Here is a 24,520-nt window from a genome sequence, read left to right on the forward strand (position 1 = left end):
TTTATATACCGCCCTTCATAATAAGATCTCAAGGTGGTTCGCAGAATAAAATGCAGGATAAAAACGGCAAAAAAATTAAAAATTTAAAACAGCAAATCAATAACCTCCCTTTCATTTGCTGCATCTGAGCCAGTGCTTTGTGTTCAGCAATGGGTGCTTTGAGTGAAACAAAACAGGAGCATCATGGCCATAACATGGAAGAGGACAAGGCTTGTGCACATATAAAAACTGTGAAGAAGAGGGTTTCCATGCAGTAGCTTGCTGTCTCATATGCAGCCTGTCACCATGTACAGTATAAAGCTCCCTGCAAAAAGCAAGGAATGGGCTGGGCTAGAATATTCCACACACACCCCACCCCCAATGTTTGGTAGTTCTTTATTTGCAGGAGGTTTATTTATTTATTTTTAAATTAATTTTTATTACTTTTCCATACATCGCAAAACCACCAACACCAATACAACAAAATAAATACAGATACAAAATTAAATTTCACGTTTTTCCCTTGTCTATTTTTGCATTCTTCCTTCTTCCCAAGAAAACAAAAACAAAAAACAAAACACACACATATTTTTAAAAAAAGACTTTTAAAGTATTCCATTGTGACTTCCTGTCTTTACCCATTGCATATACCTTCTCTTTCAGTTGAGTGTACTCAAAATATTTGCCTTTCCTATAGCCATTTATCTAATACATTCTATAACACACTATCTCTCCTTTAATAATTCAGCTTCGTATTCTTCCTTGATCACTCAAATGCTAGCATGGAAAACGTATCATTACTATATTTTCAAACATATTTCCTGTAACTATCCCATTTCTGCACGATTTTTTTTGTTTCGTATTTCCTCTGAGATTACTTGTCAGTTGCGCCATCTCGGCGAATTCCTGTAATTTGCTTTGCCACTCTGTCATTTTTGGAGCCTCATATTTGCAGGAGGTTTAAAACAACCACCACCAGGGGCAGCCCATCCCGTTTTGCCACCTGAGGCGAAACAGGAATTGCTGCCACCTTCCCCACTACTGCCACCACTTACCACCGCATCCCAGCTCTCGCCAAACTCGGTACTCCTGAAAGCCTTGCTGCTCAGCTTCTTCCTGAAGCGGGTAAAGATCTGAGTAGCAACGAGGTGTGCAGGAACACTCTGGCTCTCTCATTGAACTTGATGGTTCGTGAGGAGCCAGGGATAGGGAAGATGAGTTGAAAGGCCACACGTCAAAACACCTCCCTCACTGCGGTGGAAGTGGTGGGGCACGTGGAGCCGGCGCCGCCTCTTGCACTTCCACCGCCTGAGGCAGGTTCTCGACCCCACCTCATGGGCGGGACGGCTCAGACAACAACATACCGTAAGAAGAGCCTCCTGGAACAGGCCAATGGCTTACCTAGTCCTGCTTCCTGTTCTCACAGTAGCCAATCAGATGCCTGTGGAAACGCCACAAGCAGGACCTGAGCACAAGAGCCCTCGCCGCCTCCTTAAGCTTCCAAGAACTGGCATCCAAAAGCATTACTGGCTCCAACTGCAGAGGCAGGGCATAGCTGTTGTTGTTTAGTCGTTTAGTCATGTCCGACTCTTCGTGACCCCATGGACCAGGCACTCTTGTCTTCCACTGCCTCCCACAGTTTGGTCAAACTCATGTTAGTAGCTTCGAGAACACTGTCCAACCATCTCGTCCTCTGTCGTCCCCTTCTCCTTGTGCCCTCCATCTTTCCCAACATCAGGGTCTTTTCCAGGGAGTCTTCTCTTCTCATGAGGTGGCCAAAGTATTGGAGCCTCAGCTTCCGGATCTGTCCTTCCAGTGAGCACTCAGGGCTGATTTCCTTCAGAATGGATAGGTTTGATCTTCTTGCAGTCCATGGGACTCTCAAGAGTCTCCTCCAGCACCATAATTCAAAAGCATCAATTCTTCGGCGATCAGCCTTCTTTATGGTCCAGCTCTCACTTCCATACATCACTACTGGGAAAACCATAGCTTTAACTATACTGTACGGACCTTTGTCGGCAAGGTGATGTCTCTGCTTTTTAAGATGCTGTCTAGGTTTGTCATTGCTTTTCTCCCAAGAAGCAGGCGTCTTTTAATTTCGTGACTGCTGTCACCATCTGCTGTGATCAAGGAGCCCAAGAAAGTAAAATCTCTCACTGCCTCCATTTCTTCCCCTTCTATTTGCCAGGAGGTGATGGGACCAGTGGCCATGATCTTGGTTTTTTTTTATGTTGAGCTTCAGACCATATTTTGCGCTCTTCTCTTTCACCCTCATTAAAAGGTTCTTTAATTCTTCCTCACTTTCTGCCACCAAGTTGTGTCATCTGCATATCTGAGGTTGTTGATATTTCTTCCGGCAATCTTAATTCCGGCTTGGGATTCATCTAGTCCAGCCTTTCGCATGATGAATTCTGCATATAAGTTAAATAAGCAGGGAGACAATATACAACCTTGTCGTACTCCTTTCCCAATTTTGAACCACTCAGTTGTTCCATATCCAGTTCTAACTGTAGCTTCTTGTCCCACATAGAGATTTCTTAGCCAGCCACTAATGGCCTTTTCCTCTACGAACATGGGAACATATTCATACATGCCAGCAGTCTGAAGGGGCACAGCCCATTCTACAGCCTCGCTCTTCTGCATGTGTAGACCAGGCTGCAGCTAATGACCACCAGATCAAATCAAGGGTTTCCAGATTTTCATCCAGCAGCTTTAGCGATGCCTTGAACACCTGCTGTACAGACATTAGCAGGTGGTGATATTATCCTGGTGGCATGCAAAGCTTCCCCTCTTGATTTCTACAAATCAAGCAACTGTTAAAAGACACACAAATAGGCCAGGCCACTGTTTTTCTGCTCAGCTCATAATCTTATGGTTTTATATATACTGTATGTGTGTATGAAAGAGCAAAGATTTTCTCTCCTGAACCAGCTGCCAATAAATGTTATTACTGTAGTTATTAGAGGGTTCTGGGCTTTGCTGTAGAGAGGGAAAAAGAACAGAATTGGGTGTGTTTTTTTAGGCACAAGAGCAAAATTTCCTCCTGGACAATCTTCTGAGCGCCATGTGCTAGTTGTGGGCGGGATCAAGGGCAAAAGTAGGCAGAGCAAAGAATGCAAAATTTACCCCTTTAGACTAGCTCCGGCGGGAAGGTAAATGGTGTTTCCATGCGCTGCTCTGGTTCACCAGAAGTGGCTTAGTCATGCTGGCCACATGACCTGGAAGCTGTACGCCGGCTCCCTCAGCCAATAATGCGAGATGAGCGCCGCAACCCCAGAGTCGGTCACAACTGGACCTAATGGTCAGGGGTCCCTTTACCTTTACCTTAGCTTTGCACATACATACAATCACCCCTCTGTCCTTTGTCCAGGCAAGAAGAGGCATTATCAGAATTCAAGGACACATTCCAGCCAGGCAAAAATATTCCGGGAGGAAATGGAGCTCTGTCTAATTAAATTATTTGCTTTACTGAACCCCAGTGTTAATAACTGTTTGTGGTGATAAACCAGAAAAGTAAAGCTTTTGGTTGACAATTTTAGTCCAAGCGCTCTCATGACAATCTTGCGATACTAAGGGTAGTAGACCAGTGGGGTTTAAATTTAGGCAAAGCCAATTATTAAATGTCCTACACCAAATCTATAATTCAACAGAGGGAAGATTAGCCTCCATCAGCAATGAAGCATTTTGGAACACAGGATGGAGCAGGAAGAAAATTGCTTTAGGAACTTAAGATTGAACAGCTTCTGTAGATACAAGGTGAGTGCCTGTCCAAATCTGAGCCCTATATAATAACTGTGCTAGGGGCTTAGCTTTAAACACTTCAAGGGTTGACAGTATGTGATTGCCACCTTTTGTATGGAAAAAGCATGTTAGAATTTTGGCGCTTTGAGACGCTTTTTCCTTTGCATATTTCTGATGTGCTCCCCATGACCCTGTTGACTGAAAAATAAGGCCGAGGTATTTAAAGGCTTTAACTTGTTCTGTCAACTGATGATCCATATACCATCTATGGGCCCTATAGTTTCTTGAAAACACAATGTCTTTAGTTTTCTTGTAATTCACAGCCAGCTGTATGTTTTTATATATACTGGAAGCCGCCCAGAGTGGTTGGGGCAACCTGGTAAAGATGTGTGGGGTATAAATAGTAAAATTATCATTTATGGAATGGGACATCCCTATTTTAATCGGAGAAACGTTGGAGAGTATGTGATTAGATATTCTGTTTTGGCTCCCATGAAATCATGGCCTCCAAAGATATGTGTTTTTTAGGGCTCTTATGTAAGTCAGGTGAAAGATGTGTGTCCTGATTTTCCTTCAACATGTTGGAGGGTATGCTCTTCACCATTCACAAAGGTACATACCTTAAAGCCCTTTCCCCACCTGTCTAAATTACAAAAAAAGCAAACATTTGAGGCCCTTTTCTCACAGGGAAGTTGCTCCAACAAGCAAATTCTCAACAGCATCTACCTAGGTGCTCCAGTTTCTGATAAACATCTCCACGAACTATGACTGCGACATTTTCAGAGTAAAGGCAAGCCTTGAATGAAGCTTGTTGTTATTCAGCTTCACGAAATATGTTGACCTTCAACTCTGAACATTTTGTTTTGCTTTTGTTAATAATGAATCACTATCAGATGATTATGTAGCAATAGAGAATTAAATGACGGAGGGTTGCAGCTCAGCTTTCAGGGGTGACTCGTGATGCCCAAGCAACAGGGCTTTGGTTCCATGGCTCAGTAAGTTGTAAACATGCTGTTCCTTGTCGCAGCTGTTCTAAGTGAGTAAAGCAATGGTATTTGGGGAGAGCAGAGGTGTGAGGTTTGGGCAATCAAATAAGAAACCTGCTTTTGGAGGGAGAAGCCTCTTTGCATGGGTAGGCAACAAGATTGCCTGCTCTTTCTAAACCACTAGCTCTGTCAGTTCTAATCTAGTAGGCGACAGCTCTGAATTTCTTACGGTACTTTGGGGAAATCCATGGGAGATGGAATTAACGTCTTTGCCTCCTTGCTTTCAACTGTGCCCATGTTCCATAGCGTTGTAACTCCACAGAACATAATGATGTCCTTAATTTTAGAATGTCAGGCCCGTTGTTCAGATAGCACTGCTACAGCTTACCCCATACTATTTAAATGCCACATCGCTGGAGATGGAGGTCAGTGGACCACGATGACCTGCAGACAAGAGCAAAGAACTGGCTTGGACGCCTCCTTTGCTGCCCATATTTTTACGGGCAAGTAGGCACCACCACTGGCCAAATAGCCGGCACTTTCCTTTCGCTTATGTTTCAGTACAAATGCAAATAAGGCTCAGATGCCAGGGCTTTAATTGGATTCCTGCGCAGTTGGTTGGTGGCAGCGGTGCCTGGGGAAAGTCAGATTCTGGCTTTCACTGATCTTCGTGAGCCAGTTGCTGCCTTATGGCTGCTCCTTCTGAGTTTGCTCATGCAACTGATATCAATTTGTGTGGATGGAACCAGAGGTGGATTTAGGGAAGCGTGATCAGTTCAGTCACGCTGTGTGCAGAGAGCTGCTTCAGGGGCACCACAGGGGGAGCTGCAACTATGATGTAGAATGGAAGGTACAGCTGGTGTGTGTGCCAGATTCTTGCATTGCACAGGGCACCGCTGAAATTTGAGACCCCAAGATCCTCCACTGGTGGAAGTGTTCTCCGTCGAAAATTATCACCTCATCTCCCATTAACAGGTCTTGGTTGCCCCTGTCTACTCTTTATGCTATGGCACAAACCTCCAAATTTCTTAGCATGTTACAAGTACCAACTATACTGGAAGAGGATAGTTAACTCCATATGTTGGACTACATATGGAAACAGAATGGCTTCCATCTCTGCTGGTATATGCACATTGCGTAAGGTATGTTTGTAGAAGGCCTGGAGAGAATCCACAATATCCAGTTTAGAACTTGCCACATACTGGGAAAATCCATTCAGATTCCTCAATCAGTAGCCCAGTCTTGTGAACTATCATGGGTTTTTGAGACTAGAGGGATTATTTTTGCCAATGCAATTGATCTGCATTAACCCTCGGTCGGATTGACTATTCAATGAAGAACATTTTTTTTATATACTGTTCCAACCCATAGGCTCAAAGAAGCTCGTAGCAGTTTTTCCCAAATGTTAAATGTCCTGCCACCTAGGATCTCCTGGTCAACTGGAAGCTGAGTTCTTAGTCTATCCTCTAAAGCAGGAATAGTCATTGTGGTGCCCGTCAGATGTTGAGGATTACAACCCCCACCAGCCCCACCCAGGATGGTTAATGGCCAGGGATGATGGGGGTTATCAGTGTGGTGCCCTCCCATGGTTTTGGGCTACATCTGCTGGGGTGAGTAAATTGGCACCTTCCCACATTATTTCTTTTGTGCAAGTTCAGAAAGCACAGGAACCCTGGCCTCTTTTGCTTCTGGTCACTCTAAGACTGGGGCGGATACTCATTTGCTGCCCCCAACTCATCCCTGAAGGAGCAGCTTACCTGGATGCAAAACTATGCTTCAGGCAACCATCCAATTTCTTGAAAATGCAGTTACCTGGGTAGGATGTGCCTTTCCTTGGCTAGCAACCATAAATTCAGCTGTTGGAGTAATGGCATACTCATGTTCTCTCGCTCTATCTCTCTCTGATGTACCCTAGCTATCGCATTGCATGTCTGTTTTCAACACAGCTCTAGCAAGTGGGTAAGAGCTTACCAGGCCGATTCATGGGACAGCCTTCATAAAGTCGCTCCCCACTGGCCTGTGTGTGTTGCACCGTTGATGGTCTTGACTATGTTTGATGCCTGGCTATAAAAAATGTAATGGGGTGGCAGGGACTGCAATGAGCACCTGGGGACCAGTGTAATTCCCTCATTGTTCTAACCTTTTCTCCCTTTTTATATACCATCAGAGCCCCTGGAAAGAAAGCATGTGCTCACATTATTCTTGCGGCTTGATGCCAGCCAAGTTCTCTGTAGGGCAGTGCCTCCCTTTCAAGTTTGCCGGCGAAGCCCCATAGTTTTATTTTAAGGGCATATTAATTAAAGGCAAACGTGACGCATGTCTTTTGACATCCAAATTAATAGTGAATGAGTTAATTATGAGAGGTGCCATTAGTGTGATGGAAGAGTCTGCACTGGCCCGGCCCAGGGGAGATTAGGAAAACTGGCAAGAATGACTTCATATGAATTCTGTGCAGCACAAAACAGCCTGTGGCTGGTAATCTGAGATGGGGTGGGAAGGTGCCAGTGTTGAGGGCAAGGCCAGTTCTCCCTTCAAATATTATAGCCTGCCATGTCCTCATTTTTTAAAACAGCAGCATAAAAATTTACTAAACATCTAATTAAATCACAAATGAAGCAAAATAATTCAGCAGTCATATTTTCCTCAGTTTAATGCCAACCACCACCACCACCAGTTCAAACTGAACGGAGATGGTGAATCTGTGAGTATATGGATGATGTTGGACTTGCAACGTCCATTAGCTCATGCAAGCATGGCCAGTAGTCAAGGATGATGGGAGCTGTAGTCCAGCAACATCTGGAGGACCTCATCCCTGATGTAGAAGATCTTAGCAACACTGCCAAACTATTATCAGACGCTGGCATTTTCCCGAAGGAAGCCATTCCATCGTTGTAGGAAACCGAAATGCTTTTCTATATGTCTCAACCGCCCTGGCTTGATAGACAGACTGGCACAGATAGGATAGTGCAGACAAACTAGAACGGATGGAAGCTGCCCAACAAGTGTATAGGGGAAAGGAGGATCTTTGACTTACAGCCCAATAACCCTAATAGGATGCAATACCGAATCACTTGCCTGTTGTCGATACATTTAGTACAGCTGCTCTGATAGCGCTGGGCAAACACTCTAGGAAAGAGTTGCGTGATTGCTTAGGGGTCAGTGAAGAAGTTCCTACCTGTTTCTAATGGGGCAAATGTTTTCAAGAAAACAACCCTGTCTGCAAATCAATATGTGGCTCATTTGCTGCTATCTTGATAAACAGGCAACAGCTGCTTTCCTGGCTGTAGGCAATAATTCCACATTTTCCAGGAGAGCTGGAAATAGCAGCCTTGGCTCACCTTGCAGGGATAAAAGCTGAAATACATTAAAGACTGTGCAGACTGGTGGGAACAGGGGATATATGGGAAATAATTGGGTAGAAGAGAGTTACCTAATAGGTAGGGCAATGTGGTGTGTGTTTCCCCCCCTAGGTTTCTTTCGTGAAACTCTTAAGGCAGCATATTAGTGCCACCTCACTTTTTTCAGCATATATTTTGTGGCTGAGGGAAATAACTGTGCTTAAAGCAGCCTTTGCCAACCTGGTGCCCTCCAGATCCTTTGGATCAGAACTCCCAACAGCCTCAGCCAACATACCCAGTAACTCTGCTGTCTGGGTCTGATGGAAGTTGTAGCCCAAATCATCGGGAGGGTGGCACCAGGTTGATGAAGAATAAGAAGAGCTGTTTCCCCTGTCTCTCCTGACTTCGATTGTCCATGGGATGAAGAAGCCAAGATGTCCCACTTTCTTTATTTTGAGGGGCAGGCAGTCACTCAGAAAACTTGCATTAGGAAGCTTGCAGGAGAATCTTTCTTCCACATTCTTAAGGGCCAGCCAGAATTCACTCTCAGAACATAGGCTGGACCTTTTACACAGGATCTGCATTATAACTGGTGCTCAGACATACCTGTCCCCTAAAGCCTGAAATAACCCAGCTTTTCTGGATTTAGCATTGCCGGAGGGGCTAAAGAACAAAAAAAATCCAACTTTTCCTTTCTTGAAAAAAGATGATTCGAATATAAAAATGATTAAATGCTTTTACACGATTATATAAATGACATGCTCATTTTAAATGTCCCCCAGACCAGATAGGATCAACTTTTGCATGAGTATAGCTTGGGTATTATTGAAATGCTCCAACTAAGTGAGCTAACTGTGTGGGTCTTGGCTACCATACAGGCAGGCATGTACCTAACTCCCCAGCGGGCGCCGGGTCTATAGTTGGGGCATGCATGATTGGCCTCTGCCAAAGAGGTTGGGTCACATGTAAAGCAGGGGTGTCTAGCCTGTGACTCTCCAGATGTTGTTGGAGTACAGCTCCTATCATCCTTGACCATTGGCCATGCTGGCTGAAGTTGATGGGATTTGGAATCCAGTAACATCTGCAAGGTCATAGTTTAGTCACCCCTGATTTGAAGGGCGCCACAACCTCTTGCCTTCCACCGTTTTCAAGAAGTAACTTGGGGTGCTCCAAGGGGACACTTTGCACCTTCCAGCTTCCCTGTGGAGATGTTAGACCTTTCTTGAAGGTCATACTATATGGCCTTTTCATGAATGGATGCTTTTTCACAAACCCCAGTTCATCATGTACTAAGGTAACTTAGTCACTGCACACAAACCACTCACAATGTGGGATGACTTAAAGTGTTCCCCACATGGCAGCCATAATGAAAACATTGGCTACCAAAGTCTTCTCCTGCAGGGATGTGGAAACTGTGACCTTCAAATTGGAGCACACCAGCTCCAATCAGCATGGTGAATAGTAAGTGGTGGTGACAGTTGTACTCCAACATCTCAAGAGTCTTAGGTTTCCCTTTCCAGTTCTTCTGAAAGAAAAAAAATGAACCAGTACAGGTTGGACAAGAACCACCAGAAGAAAGACCTTCCTGTTTCTTTATGTGCAGTTGTAATTCTGTCACTGAATTAAACTTGGGGGGGGGTATTTGGTTTTTGTTTTGTTTTGTTTATCACTAAGCACTGGCATTTTGGAAATAGCTTTCTCTGCTACTCAGTGAGGCGTTGTTGTGGTGGTGGTTGTTGTTGTTGTTGTTTAGTCGTTTAGTCATGTCCGACTCTTCGTGACCCCATGGACCAGAGCACGCCAGGCACTCTTGTCTTCCACTGCCTCCCGCAGTTTGGTCAGACTCATGTTAGTAGCTTCGAGCACTGTCCAACCACCTCGTCCTCTGTCGTCCCCTTCTCCTTGTGCCCTCCATCTTTCCCAACATCAGGGTCTTTTCCAGGGAGTCTTCTCTTCTCATGAGGTGGCCAAAGTATTGGAGCCTCAGCTTCAGGATCTGTCCTTCCAGTGAGCACTCAGGGCTGATTTCCTTCAGAATGGATAGGTTTGATCTTCTTGCAGTCCATGGGACTCTCAAGAGTCTCCTCCAGCACCATAATTCAAAAGCATCAATTCTTCAGCGAGGCGATCAGACTTCCATACATCACTACTGGGAAAACCATAGCTTTAAGTATATGGCCCTTTGTCGGCAAGGTGATGTCTCTGCTGTTTAAAGATGCTGTCTAGGTTTGTCATCGCTTTTCTCCCAAGAAGCAGGCGTCTTTTAGCCCCCAGTGAAGACACTAAGAGTCTAGATATATTATACAATGAATGTATGTGCATTGTCCAGTGGGAAACTGAAGCTGCTCAAATACCTGACCCTTTGGTAGGCAGTACCTTTAAATAAAACCTTATCTGACCCACAATAAAAGCAAGAGTTTCTTTTAATAAATCCCTGCAGAGAAAGAACGAGGCTGAGAAAGCATCTGGTTTTATAACAAGCCTAGCTTCCGGTCACTGTTAGCGACCTAAGGCAATAAAAGTGTCTCCACCTAACAGTGTTTGGAAACTCGGGTTGTCCTAATCCTCAGGTGGATTCACGCTCCCAGATTCATTGGTTTCCTAATGGCATCTGCACCTTATCTTAGCCTCAACTGCAGCAGCTGGGCTTCTGTGATACAAGGGAAATGCAGGCAGGCTGTGTCTCTCTCTCAAGCCTACATCTCTGCATTGTCCTTTATCTTTGTTCAGAGCCAACATGGCTGTCAAGGCAAGAAGCTGCACAGGGATAGATATGGTATTGTGACGTGCACGGTCTCCTGGCACCTTGAAGCTGGCCAGCATCAGAGATGGACGTAGATGGATTCCTTAATTGCAAACCTTGCCCATCCATTCAGTCCCCAGTTTGCGCTTGGGAAGTTGTGGCAGGTCTCGTGCAAATCTCATCTCTCCACAAGAAATATAGCACCTTCATTCTTTCCCCAGGCTGTGTACAAGGAGTAGGTAGAATAATGAACAATTTTTTTAAACACACAGAAAGTCTGGTATGCAATCAAGGGGCAAGGCTTTCAAGGCTATACAGTTCTCCCTCCCCCTCCCCCTCATCTCTCCCTCCCTCCCTCCCTCCCTCCCTCCCTCTCTCTCTCTCTCTCTATACAAACACACACACCAATTTCTCACTTCCCTGCCTTCCAAATAAATATTCCAAATGTCTACAGAATTCAGAGAGCCAATGAATGCCTGAGGTGGAGTAGGAACACCTGCCCTACAACAGTTTCACTGAGAGACACTAGGTCTAGAAATAACTTGAAGGAAGGAAAGCTCAGGTTTTGTAGTCCATGTGATTCCCATTAACTGCTAAACTTTCAGCTCCTTTTCCAGAATGTGTTCCCACCAGCTAATGAAATATCAAAGCAATTCTTAAGGGAGCAGTGGGGATTGGAAAGTCTTTGAGAAAATGCCTAGCTTTGTAATTCCCTCCAAACAGCAGTGCTGAGCCAATATGATTAAAGCTCTCTGGTTAACACACAAACCTTGTTTCGGGCGAGTAGGAAGTGGCTGCCCTTGCGGGGGATCCACTTGGCAACTTCAAAGGATGCTGTGACAAATTGCTCATATATCAATTAGTGTTAGGTAAATGTCACCTGGTATGTAGTTGTTTGCAGAAGTCTTGAGATCCAATTAGCCTGACATTGTCACTGCAGGCTGCTAGAGGCCCCCTGCCAAGAAATCTCCTGTGCCGAATGCATCAGCAAGGCACCAGCTATGAAGGGACTCCCAGCGGTGTGCTACACATCTAAGTTAAAGGGTGCTTGTGTATAATCTGAATGTGCACACGCACACACACCAAAGTGAAATAAAAAAATCAAGGTCTTATATATATAAGGACAGATCCTGAAGCTGAGGCTCCAATACTTTGGCCACCTCAGGGGAAGAGAAGACTCCCTGGAAAAGACTCTGATGTTGGGAAAGATTGAGGGCGCAAGGAGAAGGGGACGACAGAGGACGAGATGGTTGGACAGTGTTCTCGAAGCTACAAACATGAGTCTGACTAAACTGCGGGAGGCAGTGGAAGACAGGAGTGCCTGGCGTGCTCTGGTCCATGGGGTCACAAAGAGTCGGACATGACTAAACGACTAAACAACAACAAATATATAATAAATATTCATCAATGAGTGTGGTGGAGTCTCCTTCTTTTGAGGTCTTTAAGCAGAGGCTTGACAGGCATATGCCAAGAATGCTTTGATGGTGTTTCCTGCTTGGCAGGGGGTTGGACTGGATGGCCCTTGTGGTCTCTTCCAACTCTATGATTCTATGTACCAAGCAGACACGTACACAAATGTATAAACCACATATGTGAAGCAGCACAGGAAGACAGCCCTGAAACCATTTTTGACTCCCAAACTGGCAAAATGTTTCTCTGCAAGGAAGGAGGGGGTGAGGGAACCTTTCCTTGTTTCAGAAATTAAAGTGATTACCATCTCAAAGGAATGGCTAGACTACCAGGAAGGGCAATCAGAGAAAGCATTATCAGATGGCCTGGCAGACGGGGATAAATAACAAGTACTCAGATTTCTGTTGTAGACTGCCATTTTCTGTGATGTATGTATGATGTTTCTGGGGGTGGTCATGGACTCCAGGGTGGTCAACTTAAATGTCTATATAAGGACAGGTGCACCTTGGTTCTGGGTCCTCCAATTTTCTCCTGCGTGAGAGGGAGCACCCTGTTGCAACAGTTCGATAAAGATCAGGCTTACTAGCTGCTTTGCTTCTCAATATTCTCTGGTTGGCCTCTGTTATTTTCTCCTACTGATGGAGAACCTACAAAGGACTCTACAAGGGCTCTTGTGTATCCCATAAGGGAATAAGGGCAGGTTTTGTTTATTGCAAAAGTATTCAAAATTGAGGAATATTGCATTCGACAGATCAACAAAAATTCTCCTGTATTCTAGTATAAGTGGAGGACCTTCAGCACCTCAGTTCAGATGAACCTACTCACAGATGCAAGATTTAGGCTGACACCTTTGTAATGTCCAATGCCAAGGAGGTACCCCTTGAAAACATTTGACATGCGACCAACAGCCCTCAGCAAGCTGCTTGGAACCACAAGGCTCATTGAAAACAGCTGTGGGGTTGGTACTGGCCCTGTGTCAGGATGGGAGAATGTTGCTTTCTCTTGGTATCTCATTTTTCCATGTACGCATTTCTGTGAAAGAAAAGAGGAATCCTCTCTGCCAACCAGAGTCCCACTCTGTTGCAAGATTAAATTCCTTACTGCAAGAATTGCTTTGCAAAAAACGTATCTGTTAGGAGAAATTAGGGAAACCCTGTGACCTAGGTTTATGCCTTTATTTGAGTGGCAAACATAATTGCCCAATGTGGGGAATTCGACCCCCAAAACTTAATAGTGTAGCTCTTAAAACTTCCTCAGGGAAGCTGGTGCGTATCCCTAGAGGCTAGCATTGCCTAACCTTCCTTGCTCCTCTGCTTATTTTAGAACCCAACCCCAGTCTTCTTCAATGGGAGGCCGTAGTGGGTTGCTTTCTCTGTGGTCCACACCTAGACTCAAAAGAGAGCAGGGCAATTAAAGGCACAGAAGTCCTGTCCTCAATAGAGTCTGGCAACCCTATCCACATCCCACGATCCAGAACCAGCAAATATTAGTGCTCGCTCCAGGACACATGATGGAGAACTTGCTGCGATGAAACCACCTTGCCCGTGCAAGGTCGGTCAGCGGTCGCTGCCAGAGAAGAAACACACGCAAACTACACTTGCATATGCATGCGCAAATACATTTAAAAATGGAAATGTGCAGGCACACGCAGGCAGGCAGACGAAGGCTCTCAGATGGATAGCTACTAGCTCTTTCCCAAACAGATGTTCCCAAGCCTTTAAAAGCCTTCCAGCATCCTTCCACAGACACGAATTAGGAGGAATATTTGTGGCATGAATATAAATAAATAATGTGAATTGCCCGAGGTGAGAGACAAGGGAGATAAAAAGAGAGATGGGCAGGCAGCAGGCAGTGTACAAGGCCATCCCTACCATTAGACAGAGTGAGGAGGCTGCCACCTCAGGCAGCAGAGCAGATGCTGGGGTGGGTGGATAAGGAGTGGCGGTGAATTTGCAGGTGGCACAGGTGCGCCATGCCCTTCAGTTGAGCCTACTTGCTAGTCCACTTGCCCTCTATACATGTCATGTGTGTGTGTGTATATGTGTGGGTTTTTTTCTTTTGTAGCAGCCTGGACTTGGTGCTTAATAATGAAGAACCCACCTGGGAAGCAAGGGAACCCATGGGCTGGCGGGATTATGAGGCACCGATAAAACTGTGTGGTTATAAGTATACTTCTTCTAACTAGGGAATTTGCTAGCAAACTATAATCAGATTCTTCTCCGCACATCTCAGGGCTGCAGGTGGGATTGGTTAGGTTTTCACATGTTTACCTGCAGTCACTCCTGCTTGTGGGACACGGGTGGCACTGTGGTCTAAACCACTGAGCCTCTTGACCTTGCTGGTCAGAAAGTCAGCGGTTCAAATCCGCATGATAGGGTGAGCTCCCATTGCTCTGTCCCAGCTTCTGCCAACCCAGCAGTTCGAAAGCATACCAGTGCAAGTAGATAAATAGGTACCGCTGTGGCAGGGAAGGTAAACGGTGTTTCCGTGTGCTCTGGTTTCCACCACGGTGTCCCGTTGCACCGGAAGCGGTTTAGTCACACTGCCCACGTGACCTGGAAAGCCGTCTGTGGACAAACACCAGCTCCCTCAGTCTGAAGCAAGATGAGCACCGCAACCCCATAGTTGCCTTTGACTGGACTTAGCCATCCAGGGGTCCTTTACCTTTTACCCTTTTACTCCTGCTTCTTGTAGGAGTGGTCGAGTGCTGGGCCCCTCGTTTGAGAGACTGCGCTGCAGCTGCAAGAGCCAATGCATGGAACCAGGCTGACAAATGCAAATGTCAGCTGCAGGCAATCACTGACCTAATTTCAGAGTTCACTGTGGCTCTTGTCATCTGTTTGCTGTTGCCTCAGCATAGATGGGCTGACAGGGAGCTAAGAGCAGGCAAGAGAAAGGATGCCCTGGGAATACGGGCCTGAGAATGGGCAGAGAGAGAGAGAGAGAGAGAGAGAGAGAGAGAGAGAGAGAGAGAGAGAAGGAGAAGGAAAGAGGGAGGCTGGAAGGCAGGCAGGCAGGCAGGCAGGCAGGCAGGCAGGCAGGAGCAGATTTGATGGAAGGTGGAATGTTTGCCTTTATGATATTGTCAAGGCTGTGGAAGGAAAACTAAATAATAACATTGTGAAAGCGGATACAGAGCAGCGTGGCGGTGGGACCAGCATACGGCTTAGTGGCTGGTTGCACCCTGCCAGCGACCCCCAGAGGCTGGCGCCCTGGCGCAATGCGCCACTAGGCCCTATGGCAAAGACGCCTCTGAAAGCAAGCATGCAGGTCTACTGAGGGGCGAAAGGTAAGCAGCTCATAGCCACATCTCTGTGGCTCCCCAGGGTGGAGGTAATCTAGGAACTGGGAAGAAAACTTGGTGGACCAGGTGCTACAAGGTCTGACGCAGAAAGCTCTGAGTATGACCTGTTTGTTCTAAGGCCATGAAAGTCTTTGAGCTTGTTTGGATGGCTTCTGTAATGGCCTATATTTGGTGTGGAAGGGCTGGCTGCTGAATTCAAGTAGCCAGCTTTTTTTTCCCTACTAGAAGGGGGCACATCTAATTCCTTTTGGATCTATATAAAGCCCTGATGAGAAACCTTGCCAGTAGTTGTTGTGAGACTATTTGAGGCACAGATAGCTCAAGGTTCATAAGTGGACTGATGGCAAAAAAACCCAGCAACCTCTTGCTGAATTGCTTGTCGTGCATCACTAGGGTTGACAGCTTTATCTTTGAGGAGGTAGCTGCATTTATTTCTAATTAAGTTCCCAATCTCAATCTATTGCGGAAAAGGGTCTTCAGAAAGGTGTCCTCCCTTTGGCACAGCACGGCATTTGCCAGATGAGACTGTCAGCGAACAAAACTGTCTGAAGAAGTACCACCTGCCCACATGGGTATAAAGGTAGGGAAATATTTTGCCGTCATATTCCTACCCCTACAGTGTTTTCGATTGGTTCTTGATACTCAATCCAGTAGCTTTCCTTTAGGAAAGGAAAGAGATGTGTCCCGGTTGCCTTCCTGCTTCAAAGCACAGTGCAGGGATTGAAGAGAAGCCATTTCTTCATTCCTACAAGTGAATGAATGAAAGGTAAGGCTGAGGAAAAAATGGTGAATATGATATTCCAAGAAAAAACTGCTTCATATTTTGGAGGCAAGGCAAAGGGCATCTTGGAGACGGAGGGAAAGGGTGCTATGTTGGTTGGCAGTGGAAAGGGAATAGGGTAAAAGTACAGTCTTTGGAAGGGTGAAATGTTCCTCAGTGCCCTGTATCAAATCGAGCTTGCGGGTGCTATTTCCAAGCCCCCAGAATGCAATCTCCGTCTTTCCTACCCACTTTCCCCCAAGCTCTCTGTGGGACCTTGCTGGCATTTACAGAAATCACTCATGCATTGTGAAGAGCCATCAGTCAGATCAAGTAGAAAAACAATGGGAATTAACATAATTAAATAATTCTGTCAGGCAGGCTTTAAGAACCCAGTGAATGGTTGTTACATAAAACAAAAAGCCTGGATGGTGAATAGAATCAAGGACAAAGCAAAGTTCTCAGAATTCTAAGCTTCATCAGCATGTGACCCGGAAATTCCAGATCCCCCCCCACTAAAAAAAAATGCCAAAGTTTTGTGCTAGTTTTGCACCGTTTTGTGCTGCAAACCCCAGGTTTTGTGCCATCCCCCCAAAACCGTGAAATTGACAAAGCAAATTGGGGTCATTAGTTAATGCAAAAAAATCCCACCTTGTCAGATTGACTCCAAACCAGCCAAAGTGGTGTGATGGTTTTGTGCTGCAAACACTGCTTTGTGTGCGGCCCTTCAAACTGAGTAATTTACAGTCAAGTGTCCATGAAGGTAAAGGGTAAAGGGACCCCTGACCATTAGGTCCAGTCATGATCAACTCTGGGATTGCGGCGCTCATCTCGCATTATTGGCCGAGGGAGCCGGCGTACAGCTTCCAGGTCATGTGGCCAGCATGACTAAGCCGCTTCTGGCGAACCAGAGCAGCCCACGGAAACACCGTTTACCTTCCCGCTGGAGTGGTACCTATTTATCTACTTGCACTTTGACATGCTTTCGAACTGCTAGGTTGGCAGGAACAGGGACCAAGCAACAGGAGCTCACCCCACCACGGGGATTCGAACCGCCGACCTGCTGATCGGCAAGCCCTAGGCTGTGTGGTTTAACCCACAGCGCCACCCGCATCCCATAGTGTGTCCATAGAGACACCCTAAAACCCAATATTGTCCTATTGATGCCAAACCAGTGCCAAAGTGGTGTGCTGAAACTTAAACTGGTGGAGTCACAAGTAAAGGGCCAGAAACCCAGCTTTGTCTGATTGGCACTAAACCAGTGTCCAATTGGTGTGCTGGTTTTGCACAGTTTTGTGCCACAAACCCTGCTTTCTTTACAGCCCCCCCCCCCAGCTGAGCAAGTGATGCTCATGCTGGGGGCCACAGGGACAACCCAAAACCCAATTTTGTCTGATTGACTCCAAACTGGTGCCAAAGAGGCTGGCCCACAGGCAGGGCAGTAGTAGTGGCGTTAGTGACAGCCTTAGTGGTGGATTTATATTCTGCTTCAGTTTGTTATGTTACTACATTGTTGCTGGTGGGGGGGGGGTGCTATACATGGAGTAGTAGTGGTATTTTGATGAGGATGCTGCTGCTGCTGCTTGTAACTTGCACACATGAGCAGCACAGATTCCACAATGATATGCCACGTGGAAGCGCTGAGTGTTGCTTCACTTTACAGGTGGGTTTCCTAGCTCTGGAGATGATGCTTGTACTATTAAGAATTAAGGCTGCAACCCTAAACACATTTTCTAGGGAATCGGCTTTGCTGAGCATCGTGGGAGTTGTTTCTGAGTGATGTGTGAAGGGCAGCACTGTGCATCTTCCAGCATTTATTTGTGTATTAAATGTATACTCCTTGGAAGCTGCTTTAGCGTAGACGATTCTGAGACAGGCCAATGGCATGATTCTGTACTGTATATAGAAGCTCCCTAAATTCCCATGATCCAGCAAGGCAGCGTCTGTGTATATTTAACCCCATGAATCTATCTGGCCGTAGCATGTTAAGGCTGGACCTGGCTGCCATGCTTGCCAGTGGTGCCATCATAGGAGATATTTAGGGCAGAATTTCAGGGCCTCGCTTCACAGGGGATCCCCAAATGCAGCAGGGGATCCCCAAATGCAGCAGCGGATCCCCAAATGCACCACATTTAGAAGTGATTGAAGTAATATTCACTACCATCCACAGGCCAAGAAGTCCAGAGTCTGAAATGACCTAGGGTGGATCTACGCACAGGAAAAAAACCACACTATAAATAAGTCAAAAATTAAATCCTTATAGCAAAAGGAGAAAAAAAACACTATGTAAAAATCGCTTTGAAATTCTTTTTGCTCTCTGGCACCACCTGGTGTTGCATGTTTATAATGAATTTGAAACTTTTTTTGCTAATGTAATAGTAAAATAGTCCATAACTGCACCACTGATACTCGCTGCTGGAAAGGAAAGTGATGCAATCAATTGCATCTTTCTTACCAGCAAAGGACAGAACCTTGTACTGTATAGCTCGACTTACTGCTGCTCTGGAGCTGTTGCTCCCATTCCTTTCACCAGGTGGCCTGCAAAGCAGACCCCACCCCTCTTATTTCAAACAAGGTAAGAGGGGGGGAAGGCAGTGAACTGCTCTGGCAATGAAAAGGTGGTCTGAATCCGGTTGTCTTTGTGGCCTTTGATGATGCTATGGTTTTAATTCTACATGAATGAATACCTCTGGAGAGAAAAGTAAGAGCAGCCTTGCACTGTGTGCCATATCTGATGCAAAGGTAAAGCACCAGGCAGAGCTTTTACAAAATATGGCTAGCCATTTGTGATTGTGAATGTTGCTGAACAGGATCAGTTAACTTGCCACTAAAGTAGAATCAGGTCACCGAGGTTCATGCGACTACAATCAAAGGAGCAAGTATGTTTTTCTACTTCTGTTCTAGAAGAGAAGGAAGGCAGACTTAAAAGGCTATGGTTTGAGATAAGGTTGCCTTATTTCCAAAGGTCATCCTTTGCATGGTTTCTGACCCAGCTCTCTTCCGTAACCTATCTTCCTAATACGTACAACCTGTACTTATTGGTTTCTGACCTGGCTCCCCTAATGAGCAGATTTGAATCTAGTTCAGCCACATGAAGGCTTAACAGGATACCTGGCAGTCAGTCAGGGGCAGAACAGGTACTTTTTAAAGAGATGAAAGAAAAGGCTAGGCGACAGAGATGGAAAAGTTCCAGAATTCACTCCATGAAATGTACTAGTTGGAAGACCAGCTATGAACAACATGACAGCTAATCTCACTTTCCTAAGTAATAGGAATTGCAAGTTGCACCATGTCTCATTTCTGGACAGTTATGAGGCACCAGTAAGCTATTGTCACAAATATTTAAGGAATAATTGAGTACTATAGTGAGGGGGGGGGAGATTCATTCATCCAACATATTAACCCCCCCCCCCAAAAAATACTGCTACAAATTTGAGCAAGACAGGAAATGTATGTCAAAAATAGCAGGTGATGGTAAGCCAAATATATTGTAATTTTATTGTAAGTCACGTTCAGTTTATTTATTTATTTTTGTAAAGAACCAACTAGCAAGTCTGACCTAATGAGCCTTCCTTTTAATCCCAGTTGTGGAGGGCTGATCGGTAGATAGGGACATTATGGGGGTACGACAAGAGAAATTCACTCTACACATGAGTCAGGTATACATGATACCATATGCATACTCTCCAACATTTCTCCAATGAAAATAGGGATGTCCTATTTAATAATAATAATAATAATAATAATAATAATAATTTTACTATTTATACCCTACCCATCTGACTGGGTTAACCCACCAGCCACTCTGGGTGGCTTCCAACATATATAAAAACATAATGAAACATTAAAGACTTTTCTATACAGGGCTGCATTCAGATGTCTACTAAAGGTTGTACTGTATAAAAAAAATAAGAAAAATTCCTTCCAGTAGCACCTTAGAGACCAACTAAGTTTGTCATTGGTATGTGCATCCACACTTCTTCAGATACACTGAAACAGAAGTCACCAGACCCTTATATATAGTGAGAGGGTGGGGAGGGGTATTACTCAGAAGGGTGGTGGGAATGGATGATTGACGGATAGGTGTGGAAACCCGTTGATGACTGTTAACGACTGCAATTGGTCTTACAGGAAAAAGCAAGGGGTGAAATGGCTAAAGATAGCTTTATCATGTATAATGAGATACGTAAGAATTCAATGTCTTTATTCAGACCAGGTCTCTCCATGGTTTTACGTTTGGCGATAAGTTGCAATTCAGCAACTTCTCTTTCCAGTCTATTTCTGAAATTCTTTTGTAATAAGACAGCTACTTTGAGATCTTGTATATAATGTCCTGGGAGATTGAAGTGTTCTCCTACTCGTTTCTCTGTCTTGTGATTCCTGATATCAGATTCATGTCCATTTATCCTTTGGCATAGGGTTTGGCCTGTTTGTCCAATATAGGTTGTATAGTTACTGATGTGCTTGGCTCAGGGGTCGCATAACTCCATCCCCTCCAACATTTCTCCAATGAAAATAGGAATGTCCTAAGGAAAAGTGGGACGTTCTGGCATTAAATCAGAGACCGGGGCGGCTTCTGTAAATCCAGAACTGTCCCTGGAAAATAGGGACATTTGGAGGGTCTGCCATATGTTCCAGGACTGACTTTGACCCTGATCCTTAGTTTCAGGCTTCAACCTTGGCACCCAGGGTGAGCACCTTGCAGCTCATGGGCCAAAAACTGGTCTCAAGTAAGAAACATTCCAATAGATCCACATATTGAGACAGGAATGGGTTTATGGCAGGCATCCCCAAACTTCGGCCCTCCAGATGTTTTGGACTACAATTACCATCTTCCCCGACCACTGGTCCTGTTAGCTAGGGATCATGGGAGTTGTAGGCCAAAACATCTGGAGGCCCGCAGTTTGGGGATGCCTGGTTTATGGGTTTAATTCTGACAGGCCTACTTGTTTGGCTCGCCCTCTCTTTATCCGTGGCCGAGACTCTCTCAGTCAAGGATATTATTTAACTGGATGTAGCAGGCTGTTTAGAGACTCATTAAAATGCATTGTTTGAGTTGCTAAATGGAAGATGCTGGAACGGATTTACCTTCCAGCAAATCCCCAATGCCCCTCGCCCTGGAACCTACAGATCTGAGCAGAAGCTCCCCTGTGGCCTCTATTCTCCTGCTACCACTACTGTAGTCTAATTTGCTCACCCCATGAATATTAATAAGAAGCCTGTCTGCTGGGTCAGCTACCTGCCACTTTGAACCACAGTGTTTTTGTTTTGCTCTCCTCCCACAGTACCTTTGGAAAGTTGGCTCCCTTTTATCTCGCCGCTACTGGAGCATCTTTGAACAAGACAGTAAATTTGTGTCAAAAAAAAAAATGTGGTGATGGACAGCCAGATAAAAATTCAGGTGTATGGAAGGGAAAGCATTTCTCAGCTGGCGGCCATTTTGGGACAAGAACATAGCCTAGATAGAATAAGCTTCTTTGAAGTCTGTTTGGGCAAAAACAGCAGCACATCTTTACCAATATGAAATAGACACTATATACAGCCTGAGTATGCTGTGCTTTCTGGGACGTACCAGAAACTAGTTAAAAGCCAACATTGACTTCTGGCTGGAGCAGAGAGTTAGAGGCTACTGACTTATTTAAGTAAAGAAAATTGGTTTATAAAGCCATTTGTCTGATGTTGTAAGCAATAATACCATGCTGAAATCATATTGACTTGAGAAATAAAGGTACTAGACCTACTGTGACCAACGTTCGTACTGACTTAATTTACTGAGTTTATTCAATAATCTCTGAATTACACTTGAAAATAGTTCTTGTTATTTCCAAGTGAATTGAACATGAATTAAGTTATTTTTAAATTATTATGTATAGAGGGGGGGTTGTCGCACTTTGTGTTGGATAGTGGTTGCCTTTACCATTTTTACCTCTCTGAAAAGAGATTCTGTTATTTAAATTTAAATATCATAATTGTCAGGGGAAATAATTAAAACAGTTGTTCAAATTACCTGTGTGTGTATATGTGTGTGTGTGTTTTCTGATGTTTCTAAGCTTTAAGTATATTCTACACACTTTAGCAAGCAGCTTGTAAAATTCTGAAGGCTGAGGAAAATGCCGTGGGCCACATGAATGAATTGTGAATTGAACTGGAATGTAATTACATAGTTTATTTTTGAAGGGGGGCAAAGTTGAAATGGAACTGTGAGGGACAGGGGATATCGCGAAGTCCCTCCCCTCCTGAGTTCAAGCCCGTCCCCGAGCAAAGGGGAAAGCAGGGAGAGTTCCGATTCCAGTGGGGAAGCAGGAAGTCGTGTCCGAGGCTCAGGCAAGGTAGTGGAGCCAGGGTCCCAGGTGGGACAGGAAGGGGCAAGCAAGGGGGGAAGACCCATCCCCCCAACTCCAGAATTACGCAGGAAGAGGAGGGGCAAGAGGATGGGTCTGCCAAAGCTTTTGTGTTGGAGAAAGACGCGCCAAAAGCCATTAGGAGGTTCTGAAACCGACTGACCACATCACTCCGTGTAAATAGCAATGACTTGAGCACTGTAAATACGCAGCACCAATAAAAGAATAAAATGCAGAGCTGCGTGGCGTCGTTACTCTGAAGTAGTCCACTCCGGCCACCGTGACAGCAACCTCCTAATCATTTTTGGGCTACTTTGGAGTTGCCGGGATGAGCGTGTCAGAGGCGGAGAAGTGGCGGCAGATCGCTGAGCAAGCCCAGCTAGAACTGCAGCAGCTGTCGCTGCAGGCGCAGGGAGAATTGAAGGCAGCTAAAGAGGAGACTAAGAAGGTCCAGGACGACCGGCTACAACTTGCGGAACAGGTGAGAGAGCTTCAGGAAAAAGAGCAGCAATTAAGGGCGGTGGCGGTAGACCTCCAAAACAAGCTGGATGCAGAGAAAAACAAGGCGGGAGGGGCACCCCAAGTCCAAGTGCTGCCAGGAAGGAGAGCTGGGACCCTAGTTAGCAAGTTCAATGGAGACCCGAAGGAATTTCAGGGCTTTGAGACTGAGATTGTGTATGCTCTTGAGCTGCACCACGATGAGTTCCCTGATGATGAGCACAGAGTAGCGTTTATTGTGGAGCACCTTACCGGGGCAGCCAGGGAGTGGCTAAGACCGTTAATTGCAACAAGGAATCCTTGCATGAAGAATGTCAAACTATTTCTAGAAGGTTTGAAAACGATGTATTCGTCCGATAGTCATATGGACCAGACTAAGGAGGAACTTCATAATTTACGCCAAGGAAATATGACAGTTCACGCGTATTGGGCGAAATTCACCATGCTGGTGCACAGATTGGGGTGGGAACTGGGGTCCCCCCCAATGCAAGCGGCGTTCTACTTGGGGTTGCATGAGGAGGTGAAGGATGAGCTCTCGAGAGGTCCAAAGCCCAGTAATATGGATCAGCTGAGCAAAGCGGCTCTGGCGGTGGGGGTGAGACAGGAATCCCGGTGGAGCGACAAGCAAGCAACGCGCGCCAAGCACCCCATCCAGGTGTGCACAGACCACAAGAACCTGGAGTTCTGGAGAACTGCCAGGGTGCTCAACCAGCGGCAGATACGGTGGGCAGAGTTCTTCTCGAACTTCAACTTCTCCATACACTACATCCCGGGAGAGCAGAACGTCAGGGCGGATGCCCTCTCCCGCAAGCCAGAGTACATGGAGGAGGAGGAGCCACCAGCCCCAAGGCACATTTTCCCCCCGTCGGCATGGTCCTGCGGAGCAGCAGTGGTGAGCGAGGCAGAACTCACAGCACTGACGGCAGCGGATGAATTTGCCAACCGCATCTTCAGAGAACTGAGAGGGGGGAGGGAGCAGGCAAAAGACTTTGCAGAACGCAGAGGGCTGCTTTTCTACAAGGGTGCACTGTACCTGCCCACCACCCAGCTCAGACGTACGGTCCTCAAACAGATGCACGACAACCCAACGGCGGGGCATTTTGGAAGGGACAAGACCACTCACCTAGTCATGAGACACTTCTGGTGGCCAGGGGTGAGGGAAGATGTTCGAGACTATGTACGGGGCTGTGACACCTGCCAGCGGGCAAAGGTGGTCAGAGCAGCGCCACCAGGGTTGCTGGAGCCCTTAGCCACGCCACACAGGCCGTGGGAAGTGGTGTCCATGGACTTCATCACAGATCTGCCTTCTTCCCGGGGTAAGACCGCAGTGTTGGTGGTGGTGGACCTCATGTCCAAAATGTGCCACTTTATACCGTGTGCCAGGGCAGTCTCTGCAGAAGAGACAGCCAAACTGTTTGTT

The 24,520-nt window shown here is 45.8% G+C and overlaps 1 protein-coding gene across 4 annotated transcripts in view; it reads left to right on the top strand.

Moving 5' to 3' along the window:
• ENDOV (endonuclease V) overlaps positions 1-24,520 on the top strand; it is a 158,571-nt gene that overhangs the window by 28,313 nt on the left and 105,738 nt on the right. For 2 of the 4 annotated variants that reach the window (XR_009557055.1, XM_035104154.2), the window contains exon 9: positions 3,630-5,764. Coding sequence is in view for 1 of the 4 variants with exons in the window: in XM_035104154.2 (XP_034960045.1) it covers positions 3,630-3,657 (28 nt within the window). In the remaining 3 variants the exon portion in view is untranslated. Of the gene's footprint in view, positions 1-3,629; positions 5,765-15,972; positions 16,082-24,520 lie in introns of those variants that run through there. The other 2 variants (XR_004691878.2, XR_009557056.1) reach the window with 2 other exon arrangements.

The sequence above is a fragment of the Zootoca vivipara genome, chromosome 2 (genome assembly GCF_963506605.1).
Source record: "Zootoca vivipara chromosome 2, rZooViv1.1, whole genome shotgun sequence".
Classification (NCBI taxonomy): domain Eukaryota; kingdom Metazoa; phylum Chordata; class Lepidosauria; order Squamata; family Lacertidae; genus Zootoca; species Zootoca vivipara.